This window comes from Carcharhinus amblyrhynchos, chromosome 12, assembly GCF_965287045.1.
Source record: "Carcharhinus amblyrhynchos chromosome 12, sCarAmb.v2.hapA, whole genome shotgun sequence".
In the NCBI taxonomy this organism is placed as follows: Eukaryota; Metazoa; Chordata; class Chondrichthyes; order Carcharhiniformes; family Carcharhinidae; genus Carcharhinus; species Carcharhinus amblyrhynchos.
In genome coordinates this window covers 41,169,084-41,181,030 of record NC_137335.1, presented here as the reverse complement: position 1 = coordinate 41,181,030, position 11,947 = coordinate 41,169,084, and the positions used below count along the sequence as shown (strand labels likewise).

The following is an 11,947-nucleotide window of genomic DNA, read 5'->3' as shown; positions in this document are numbered from 1 at the left end:
GTACACAGGTCAGTATGACATGAGAAAAATGTATTAACAGGAAGTCGCTTCCTGTTCTCACAAATTCACTAAATTTTAAAATTCTTCGACCTGTTCAGTGCTCCAAAAAGTTCTGGCCCAGCATTGGAGGAGAAAAATGTTTATATTAATTTCAAGGTAGAAAGTGGGAGATTCCTGGTAGAAGGAGAAAAAAAAATATTTTTTCAGGATAGAAAGTGGGAGAGTCTTTAAAGTAAATGCGTTTAAATGGTGCCAAAATATCCTACAGTATTTAACAGTATGGGAAAATAGGGGCAATGATAATGTAGATCATTTGGTTGCATGTCCAACATTATAAATTAAAAGCATATTTATATAGCGACAGAGAGCCAGGCTCCAAGATGCATCTGCTGGTCAGTAGAAAAACAAACGTGTACGTTTTATTCAGTCTGTCATAATTGGGATTGTGACCGAGGCTTTTTTTTCTTTCCTCCCCTACCTAAAAAATTTAAGGAATGCTTGAGGTTGAATCCACCAGAAGGAAAAAAACAGACTGGGATTTGTGCGGCAGGCTGACGTGCCTCCTGGTTGATCTTTCAAGAACATTGAGCTTGTTGCTCTCAGTGCCGAAACTTGTCGGTTGTCATGGAAACGTGTGGCAGAGCCGCTTGCATCCGGGTACACGGGGCTCCGGCACTCTGCTCTGGGAAAATGGAAGAGTGGGTGGTGGAGGGCATCGCCGGCTTCCTCAGCAGCTCCTGTTGGACTATTCCAGTCACCGATTTTATCGAGCAAAACTGTGCCGGTGAGTAGCCACTTCGACGGCGCTTCTATTTCGTTTATGTATTTTCAAGGTTTTTCTTTATATTCTTTAGTGGTTTCTGATTTATCAGAGCTTTCTAGGCCTTCTGTGATTTGTCAACACAACGTTTCCTGGGTCGCAGGGACGTGCTGCTTGGGGTTATTGCTTGTCGTCATTTCGTCGTTATTTTTTTAAGATGAGCTCACTTATTTACAGAACCTTAAAGAAAAGTGCTGCCGACACGGACTGGGGCAATTGATAGGGGACACCAAAACAGACAAACTGATGTAAATGTTTTTTTCTATTTCAGTTTTTGATGATGAAGAAGAAAATAAATTATCTTATACAGAAATCCATCAGGATTACAAGGGTCTGGTGAGTTCGTTCGTTTGTACAGTTTTAGTATCCCGCTATTGTCATCTATTTCATTACAGCTGAACAAAGTTGTAGAAGCCAGCAAAACTTGACATCATAAAGGAGATGTCAAGAAAATAAATTGTGTATATTCTCGGAAATTCTGACATTCCTGCTGAAACAACGAAATTTCCTTCGTGGGCACCATTAGGGAAAACGTTCTATCCCTTAAACATGTTATATACTAATTAAAACTTTCCATTAAGCTTGAATCCACTGAAAGGTAATGCATTCTCACTCTTCAGATTGCTGGCCTGATTATGAATTTTTTTGAACCAGCCATTTTTCAAGTTATGGAAAAATAAATATTACTATAACAATGAAATCATTCAATTTTAACTGAAATGTTAAATACTTGTACTCATCCTATGTTCTGTTCCTACTTGTTTTCCATCTCTCTTGGTTTTTCATCCCTAACAGTAATATTTCTCAATTCATGTCTACTCTCCTAACATTATTTCAACTAAACCGCTGATCATGCAACTTTTATTCCTGGTCCACATGATAGCTGATTTTGTAATGGTTTCTCTGATACTGTCCCCTCCATTTCAAACCTGTCATACTATCTTCCTTAAAAAAATACCTTGACCTTGCAAACTACCATCACCTCTGCAAAGCCCTTGGAAGTGCTGTCATCTGCTGAATCCATAGCCATCTATTCCACAATTCCATGTTTGTTGCTTGTGGTGAACGAAGCCCGGTCCATGACACAAACCGGCCTCCCATCTATTGATTCTGTTTACATTTCACACTGCCTCAGAAAAGCAGCCAGCATAATCAAGGATCCCACATATCCCAGACATACTCTCTTCCAACTTTTTAGGAAAAAGATGCAGAAGTCTGAGGTCACATAAGTCTGAGGCCAACTCAAGAACAGCTTCTTCCCTGCCGCCATCAGACTTTTTAATAGACCTACTCACATTAAGCTGATCTTTCTCTACACCCCAGCTATGATGGTAACATTACATTCTGCACCTTCTCCTTTCCTTCTCTATGAATGCTATGCTTTGTCTGTACAGTGTGCAAGAAACAATACTAGGAACATAAGAACTAGGAACAGGGATAGGCCATCCACCCCCTTGAGCCTGCTCCATCATTCAATAAGATCATGGCTGATCTTTTCATGGACACAGCTTCATTTACCCACTCACTCACCATAACCCTTATTTCCTTTACTGTTCAAAAATCTGTCTGTCTTTATCTTAAAAACATTCAATGAGATGGCCTCAGCTGGTTCACTGGGCAGGGAATTCCACAGATTTACAACCCTTTGGGTGAAGAAGTTCCTCCTCAACTCAGTCCTAAATCTGCTCTCACTTATTTTGAGATTATGCCCCTTAGTTGCAGTTTCACCTGTCAGTGGAAACAACTTCCCTGTTTCTATCTTATTTATTCCTTTCATAATTTTAGATGTTTCTAAAAGATAACCTCATCTTCTTAATTCCAATGGGTTTAGTCTCAGTCTACTTAGTTTCCCCTCATAAGTCAACCCTCTCAACTCTGGAATCAACCTAGTGAATCTCATTTGCACTTTTTCCAGTGCCAGTATATCCTTTCTCAATTAAAGAAACTAAAACAGTACACAGTACTCCAGGTGTGGCCTCGCTAGCACCTTGTAAAGCTGCAACATAACCTCCTCATTTTTAAACTCCTTCCCTCCAGCAATAGGATAAAATTCTATTTGTGTTCTTAATTACCTGATGTACCTATAAACCAAAATACTTTTCCTTGTGTAGCAATACATGTGATAACAAATCAAATCAAATGCTCTCCAGTAAGCTTTTGTTCTGCCACAACACTGAAATGGTCCTTATTAAAGTCACTTTTGAAATGCTATGTTCACTATCCCTCCTCATCCCTCGAACTGCCTGCTGCCTTTGATGTTTACCATGTCCTCCTTCAATGTCTCTCCTCTATTATCAAGTTGAGTGAGACTATGTTTGCCTGGTTCCATGCTTATCCATCCAATCGTAGCAAGAAATTGCCTGCAGTGGCCTTCCTTTTCTGCATGGTTATCCCTGCAGTCCCCAAGAATCAATCCTTGGTCTCTTCCAATTTTCATAGAATCATGCAGTGCAGAAGAGGCCCTTTGGCCCATCAAGCCCACATCGACACATTAGAAACACCTGAGCATCCATGTAATCCCATTGTGAGAAACACAGCTCACAGTTAAACAATTTAGTCAAGTCAAGTTCTGAAGGAGCAAGATTTTATTTGTCGTTCTTGCAAGACCGGGTGTCTAGTCAAAATAGGCACACCTTACATAGATTTGCAGCACATTTTATACTGTTTTTCAAACATTGTGATGGCTTGTATTGTGTTATTCCCCCTTATTTGGCTGTTAACCTTGTTAACTTTAAACACTGTAAATGGCTTGTATTGTGTCATTCCTTCAATTAACACTCTCTCAACTCCCATTTTGCGCTTAATCTCATCACTGCGGTTATCTGTTTCGTGTAACCTAGTTAACTGTCTGTCATGTGCCTCCCCCTTTCTGTATGCTGCTGAACTCGTCCATCACTGCTGATTGTACTGTTAGCTCTTGCAGCCTTAAAAATTACACTACTTCTCACAATCCCCCCTTTTCTTTTTACTGTCTGTAATTTTTCACTAGCATCCCTTTTTCCAGGTTTAGTCCAGATATGCGCGAGTAGGTTGTTCCAGTTTGGCTAACATACTATTCACTTGCTCGTCCCAATCTTATATAATTTATCCAATCTACGTTCTTATTTATTGTTACCCACCAAAACAAGGATTCAAACCCAGCTGTAATCTGATTTCGAGCTTTAAATTCATCTGGAACTCCCCGAGGCACTCCTATGGGATCTAGATATATCTTTTCATCAAAAGAAATTCCTATCACTGATCTCTTGTTTTTCCTGATCCTTTTGATTTTTCAAATGCCAGGGTAAATGGTATAGCCAATTGGACAATTGCACATGTACCTTTCCACTGAGGGGGTAGAGTTGGCCTCAGTACCCTTCCTCCACAATACCACCATATATCTGCTCTGGGGATTTTCAATGATGAATAGTTCCCTCCCATTCCGTTCTCTGTAATGCTCCTGACCTCTGAGCATGATTCTAACTCCCCCATATTATGAGTTAACTCTGCCCTTTGTCGGTTCACACATGAAGTGTGATTCACAACGGCAGTGAGAAACTGAGGGGGAGTTTTTAAGTTCTTTGCTTCCACAGGAGGGAACATCAGGGATAGGGATGTGCAGTTCGGGTTGCCCCATGCTTCCTTTTCTTGATACAGGGCTAACATGCACTCCATACCTCTTCTGTCGCGTTTCCATCCCAGAGGGAAGGGTACTATTTGGGCCACTGGCTTCCCAGACGCACAGGCATAGCAATTGCTTTTATTTAAGCTTTTTACAGTGTATTTGACCCATTCTACCCAGGCATTAGTCTCCTCATACCCAGTCTCTATTTCAAGGATTTGTTTTAGGTTGTTTACTTCGACCACTCTTACTGCCCTTGGGTCGTTTTGGGGAACCTTATCATTCTAGTCAGGTGTTTTCAAATTTTTATCTACATAGATTCGGAAACAACATTTCAATTTGCTATCTTTTCCTCCCTCCTTTACCCTAATTCCAAATACTGCCTGGTGCAATTGTTGGTCCCTGGTCCAGTTACCTGTAAAGAAGGGCCCACCAGCTATGGAGTACCGGGAGAGGTTCTTAGGATCTAAGACTGGACTGCTTTTTTTTTCAGTCCATTTGGTCCCTATAAGATTGTATTCCTTATCTAGGCATTCTGATCTTGGCTGCATATGTTTCTGATGAAGGGATATTATGGAAGGGAGTTTACCCCAAGGATACTTTCCGTCGGCATAAAATTGTAAGGATTCTACCAAATATTTTTGCTGGCTCACCAGATCCCCACATATTACCAAAGAACACAGGTCTGTCTCTACTACCTGTGTTGTAGTGAGATCCAGAACCGTAACTGAGCTCATAGTGTTTCCCTTGTCCTCTTCTAACTTATCTGAATTATATCCCATACTTGTAAGTACTCTCTTGGACAAGAGGAAGGAAGGCATTATCCAGGTTACCCCTTCCCTTTCTCGTTACCTTTTAGGAGAGAACTTAATTCAAAACAGTTCCTTTCCCGCGCTCACGCCGCAACTAAAAATTGATTATTTAGAGTCTTTTAAATTTCAGCTTCAAAGGTTCTTCAGTCGGTTTGACCATCCACGTGTTGGAATTATCTGGAGGTTTTACCAGTCCCTTGATTATAGTATGATGTGTCCACCCCTTTTCAGCAGTCCTGATTACTGTCTCAGTTGTTAGGAGTGCTTGACATGGTTCCTCCCATTCCGGTTGCAGCTTAGTTTCTTTCCATGACTTTACCAGGACCCGATCTCCTGGTTGAATTGTATGTACCGTGAAGTCGAGGGCTGGAGTCTGCGACAATAATCCTTGTTTCCTAAGGGAAGATATCGAGGAGGACAGGCCCAGTATATATTTCTTTACAAATTGATCATTCATTTCAGGAACCGGTAACTCCCCGACTGCTCCCATATAAGGTAGTCCAAATAGCATTTCATAGGGGGATAAACCCAAATCCTTTCGAGGAGCTGTACAAATACGCAAAAGTGCTTTTGGTAAGCACTTAGTCCAAGGGAGTTTCGTTTCTATTATCAGCTTAGATCCTCTGTCCACTTTAAAACATTAGGTTCTTCTTCTAACAGTTTCAAATATAGTTGTTTAGTTTTCTGTGCGTACCCTTTGATCCACAATCTACAGTATCCTACTAATCCCAAGAACCTCCTAAGTTCCTTTTTAGTCCATAGTATATTTAGATCTAGGATTCCTTGTATTCTTTCTGGATCTATTCTTCTCCTTCCCTCACTGATTAGGTGTCCAAGGTATTTAACTTCCTTCTCTACGTACTGCAGCTTTGTCTTTGGCACCCTGAATCCCTGTTGTCCCAGATAATTCAATAAGCTATTTGTGGCTTCTATTACCTTTTCCTTTCCTCCTCCTGTTACTAGTAGGTCATCTACATATTGTAGTAACGTGATTTCATCAGGCTTTTTAAATCTTTCTAACACCTGCTCTAAGACTTGACCGAAAAGATTTGGGGACTCTGTGAACCCCTGTGGGAGCACTGTCCACCTGAACTGCTGTTTCCGTCCTGTGATAGGATTTTCCCACTCAAAAGCAAATAAGTCTCGACTTTCTTCCACCAGTGGGCATGTCCAAAATGCATCTTTTAGGTCCACTACACTGAACCATCCGTGATCAGGAGGAATCTTGCTTAATAAAATATAAGGATTAGGGTCAACGGGGTGTCGCATCGTCACTATCTGGTTCAGGGCCCTTAGGTCCTGTACCAGGCGGTACGTTCCCTCAGGCTTCTTTACAGGCAATATAGGGGTATTATAAGGGGACATGCAGGGTTCTAACAGTCCATCTCTAACCAATCCTTCAATTACTGGCTGTAATCCTTTTTTTTCCTTGCAAAGGTATAGGGTATTGCTTAACACACACCGTCTCTCCTTCTTTTAAATTTATTTGCAGAGGAGGAGCGTCTAATCCCCCTCGGTTTCCTTCCCCTGCCCAGACTATCGGGTCTATTTGCTGTTCCTGTCCGTCTGTTAATACTGCCGGGGTAGGGAGGTGATGTCCCTCTGCAGTAGTCTTCTAACACTTGGTTTTGTTTCTCCGGTTCCCTTACTCTGAATTCTAATTCCTTAATCTTTTTTATCCCCACTCCACTTCTTAGTGGAAGTGACTACTTGTTCAATTAGTCCAGCTAACTGATGTATTAACAATACTGCTATTTTCTTTGTTTGGTTTCTCTTTTCTAACTCTCTAATCTGTGATTCTGACGTTTTAATTTTCTCCTTGTCGTCAGCCCAATATTTTTTTACCCAAGACTGAGATGTGTTCAATTAATCTGGTTTAAACCTGTTCAATTAATTCGAACTAAGAGAATTCCAATTTTCTTAGTTCTGTCCTTTTTTTTCAATCATTTCCATTGTTGATCTAGTGGGTGAAATGGATCCCACCCCTAGGTCGCTCTTATCACAGTCCGGTGATACCTATCAGGGGTGATCAGTCCCCTCCGTACCACCGCTTACACTCGTGAGCTTACACCTTTAAGCTCACACTATTAAGCCGGCTTTCTTTCTTACTCACGTCTGAACACCACATCCCAGGCATCCTTCTCTAGCCTTTACACCCACTTCAAACTCCTGAGCTTTGCGTAGGGGGCTACCCCTCTTAACAACTGGTCTAGGGCTAGGTGTAAAGACAGATGCCTCCTTGTCTGTACGTGCTCAGCTCAGACCTCTCACACACACTCACACTTTTTCATCACAGATGAGCACCTACTGTACTTTGATTCACTCCCTTAAATTTGGTAATCTGTTCCGGAGCTCCAGTTGTGGCCATTCAACCGGACCCGTAAACAGATCCCAGGTTTCGGCACCAATCCTTGTAGGTAAAGATACCTCTGAGACTAATTGTGAGTCAAAGTACAGCAGTTTAATTAACTAAAGCCTGATTCAGAAAATCCAAAATAAGATTTATTTTTATCACCATTAAATATCCTCACTAAATCAAGACCCTTGCACCTTCTTACAATTCTGGTACAATAAAACAAAACATCACTTGGAGCACAGATGCACGAAGAAATACTGAAAGCATTCTAATGTGCAATCTACATGTTTAATTATTTCTACAGCTCTGCCTTTGTAACCAACACAGGCAAGTACAAAATCAAATCTACTGTGTGCCTAAATGGTTATCTCTCCTCACAACTTTAAGATGCAATATAATGCCACCTTTCCCACTTGGCAGAATTCAAATTTCTGTCCGATCCCTACATAATTTAGTAAACTTAAAAACTTAAAGCAATTCACTTTGATTGGCTATATCTATTACATCACATGAGGGTCTCAATTACACAGTTACACCCTCTCTCTCTCTCTCTCTCTGTACCATACAGAGTCAGCCTGCTTGTCTCTTTTTAACCCTTTACTGATGGGAGCTCACTGGCCTCTAATAAATTTGACCATGTTTTGATTCGGGTGCCTCATGTCGTGACAAATCCCTTTCTCTCTCAAACAGTCATATAGTCATGCACAATTCCAAATACATAACCACTATTAGCGTTCTCCCCGCACCTCAGTAAAAGCCCATGTCAGGGTTCCCAGTTCCACTGACATACTTCTCTCTACCTCTTTCTGCTCAGACCAATTGTAGGTCCATCCCATTCATGCTGATCCATCTATATACTTTGTGACCCATCCACAAACTCCAGTGCCTCTAGGGGCACCTCCCTTATTCGACTTTCCTCTGCTCCCTCATCACATAACCTCCCCCGCAGCCCCTAAATTAACATTATCCAGCAACTTGCATGATCAATTCCTTCCTGGGACGCCGGCTGCTTCTGTCTCACATATTTATTAAGAATCTGACAAACCCAATCCTCAACCGAACCGTACTTTGGCCAGAAGACGGACGGACTCCTGATTGGTTCCTTCACCCAAACAAAGCACAATATTTCATCATTGTCGTCTTGTTTTTATCCCTAGTACTAGTGCCCAAACCTTCCAACATCCTTCCCAACGGACTTTCTGGAGGGATGTTCCCTGGGGCCCCACCCTTCTTCCAACATCCGTCCCAAAGGACTTTCTGGAGGGATGTTCCCTGGGGCCCCACCCTTTCTCCGCGGATTCCCAGCACCTTTCCCGGGGGACTTTGTCCTACTACCCCCACTTCCCATGGTTTACCTACCACGACCCGGTCGCCAAGGCAATACTTAAAAGTCACTTTTCTTACCTTGGTCCGCAGCGTTGCCCGACCACACGACGGTGCCTACCATTTCCCACTTACTCGTTCAGAACAACTTTCCTAGGATTCTCAACAGTCAGTGGCAGAGAAGTCCACCGATGAACACCTGGGACCATTCAATTTGGAACGGGACGCGTCTTCCCAGTTGTCACCGGCAACCTCCCTACCAGGGATGTTAGGATCCCGGACGAGCCCCCAATTGTGAGAAACACAGCTCACAGTTAAACAATTTAGTCAAGTCAAGTTCTGAAGGAGCAAGATTTTATTTGTCGTTCTTGCAAGACCGGGTGTCTAGTCAAAATAGGCACACCTTACATAGATTTGCAGCACATTTTATACTGTTTTTCAAACATTGTGATGGCTTGTATTGTGTTATTCCCCCTTATTTGGCTGTTAACCTTGTTAACTTTAAACACTGTAAATGGCTTGTATTGTGTCATTCCTTCAATTAACACTCTCTCAACTCCCATTTTGCGCTTAATCTCATCACTGCGGTTATCTGTTTCGTGTAACCTAGTTAACTGTCTGTCATGTGCCTCCCCCTTTCTGTATGCTGCTGAACTCGTCCATCACTGCTGATTGTACTGTTAGCTCTTGCAGCCTTAAAAATTACACTACTTCTCACACCATCTGCCAGCACTTGGCTCATAACCCTGATGTGCCAAGTGCTCATCCAAATACATGTCTGCAACTGCCTCAGTACTCAATGCCGACAACTGCCAATCTCCAGACGCAATTCTGCAATTCATCAGCTTCATCCTGGACCACATGAGGATCAAATTTGCACCTCAATATGCCAACATCATGCACAGGTTTGAACAAGACCTCTTCACCGCACAGGACTTTCAACCAACACTATACACTGGATACATTGATGACATTTTCTTCCTTTGGACTTACGGTGAACAATCACTGAAACAACTACATGATGACACCAACAAGTTCTTTTCCACCATCAGACTTACTATGGGGTACTGTCTAGAATCAGTTGCATTCTTGGGCATCTCCATCAAGGATGGTCGCCTCAGCAGTTCACTGTACCACAGATAACTTCACGATGCTCCACTTCTCCAGCTTCCACCCTAAACACGTTAAAGAAGCCATCCCCTACAGACAAGCCCTCCGTATACACAGGATCTGCTCGGATGAGAAGGAACGCAACAGATGCTGAAAGACGCTCTCGTCAGAACAGGATATGGCGCTTGACTCATCAATCAACAGTTGTGAATTGCCAAAGCAAAAAACTGCACCAACCTCTTCGGAAGACAATTGCGGGACATGGCAGACGGAGTACCCTTCATCACCCAGTACTTCCCCAGAGTGGAGAAGCTATGACATCTTCTTCGCAGCCTTCAACATGTCATCGATGAAGACGAATATCTTGTCAAGGCCATGCCCACACCCCTACTACTTGCCTTCAAACAACCGCACAACCTCAAACAGACCATTGTTTGCAGCAAACTACCCAGCCTTCAGAAGAACTGTGACCACAACATCACACAACCCCTGCCACAGCAACCTCTGTAAGACATGCCGGAACATCGACACACATGCCATCATCTCACATGAGAGCACCATCCACGGTAATGCTCTTATGACTCGGCCAATGTTTGGCTACCTGAAACGCTGCAGGAAAGGATGGTACATCGGTGAGATCATGCAGACACTACGACAACGGGTGAATGCTCACCGTTCGACAATCACCAGGCAGGAGTGTTGTCTTCCTGTCGGGGAACACTTCGGCTGTCAAGGGCATTCGGCCTCTGATCTTCGGGTAAGTGTTCTCCAAGGTGGCTTTCAAGACACACAATGATGCAGAATCGCCGAGCAGAAACTGATAGCCAAGTTCTGCATACGTGAGGACTGCCTCAACCGGGATCTTGGGTTCATGTCATACGTACTATCTGTAACCCCCATGACTTCCCTGGGCTTGCAAAATCTTGTAAGAAGTCTCACAACACCAGGTTAAAGTCCAACCAATTTATTTGATAGTAATCCCACAATCTTTCGGAAACGGTGTTCCTTCGTCAGGTGTATGGAAGGCATGTGTCCACACACCTGACGAAGGAACACCGTTTCTGAAAGCTTGTGGGAATACTATCAAATAAATTGGTTGGACTTTAACTTGGTGTTGTGAGACTTCTTACTGTGTTTACCCCAGTCCAATGCTGGCATCTCTACATCATTGCAAAATCTTACCAACTGTCCTGGCTTGAGACAATTCACACCTCTTTCATCTGTGCTTAACCCTCTCTCCACTCGCGTTGTCTGCACCTGTAAAGACTTGATTACCTGTAAAGACTTGCATTCTAATCATTATCTTATAACTGAGTCCATGTTTATATATGCCCTGTTTGTGAACCAAACTCTTTACTCACCTGATGAGGGGGCAATGCTCTGAAAGCTCGTGCTACCAAATAAACTCTGTTGGACTTTAACCTGGTGTTCTGAGATTTCTTACAATACATTTTAAAGGATGTGAGGGCAATCTGCCGCTACCTCTCTCCCAGGCAACTCATTCCAGGCCGTCACCACTCTCTGGGTAAAAATGTTTTTCCTCACAAACCCCCTCTAACTCTCCTGCCCCTCACCTTAGACCTACAACTAAGGGGCCCTTCAACTAAGGGGAACAGCTGTTCCTTATCCACTCTGTCCATGTTTCTCATAATCTTGTACACCTCGATCATATCACCCCTCAGTCTTCTCTGCTCCAATGAAAACACCCCAAGCCTACGCAACCTCTCTTCATAAATGTTCCATCCCAGGCAGCATCATGTTGAATCCTCTCCAGTGCAATTATATCATTTCAAGAATGTGGCGACCTGAACTGCACACAATGCTCTAGCTGTGGCCCCACCAAAATTCTATACAACTCCAACATGACTTCCCAGCTTTTGTAATCTCTGCCTCGATTGATAAAGGCCAAGTGTCCCATTTACCTA

The 11,947-nt window shown here is 42.8% G+C and overlaps 1 protein-coding gene across 3 annotated transcripts in view; it reads left to right on the top strand.

Moving 5' to 3' along the window:
• The first annotated feature begins 559 nt into the window (after positions 1-559).
• The window catches only part of cfap36 (cilia and flagella associated protein 36), a 105,972-nt gene continuing 94,584 nt past the window's right edge, over positions 560-11,947 (top strand). Inside the window, exons 1-2 of one of the 3 annotated variants that reach the window (XM_080200407.1) lie at positions 560-784; positions 1,092-1,156. In XM_080200407.1, coding sequence (XP_080056533.1) covers positions 625-784; positions 1,092-1,156 — 225 coding nt within the window. In that variant the 5' untranslated portion in view covers positions 560-624. The remainder of the gene's footprint in view (positions 785-1,091; positions 1,157-11,947) is intronic. The other 2 variants (XM_080200405.1, XM_080200406.1) reach the window with 2 other exon arrangements.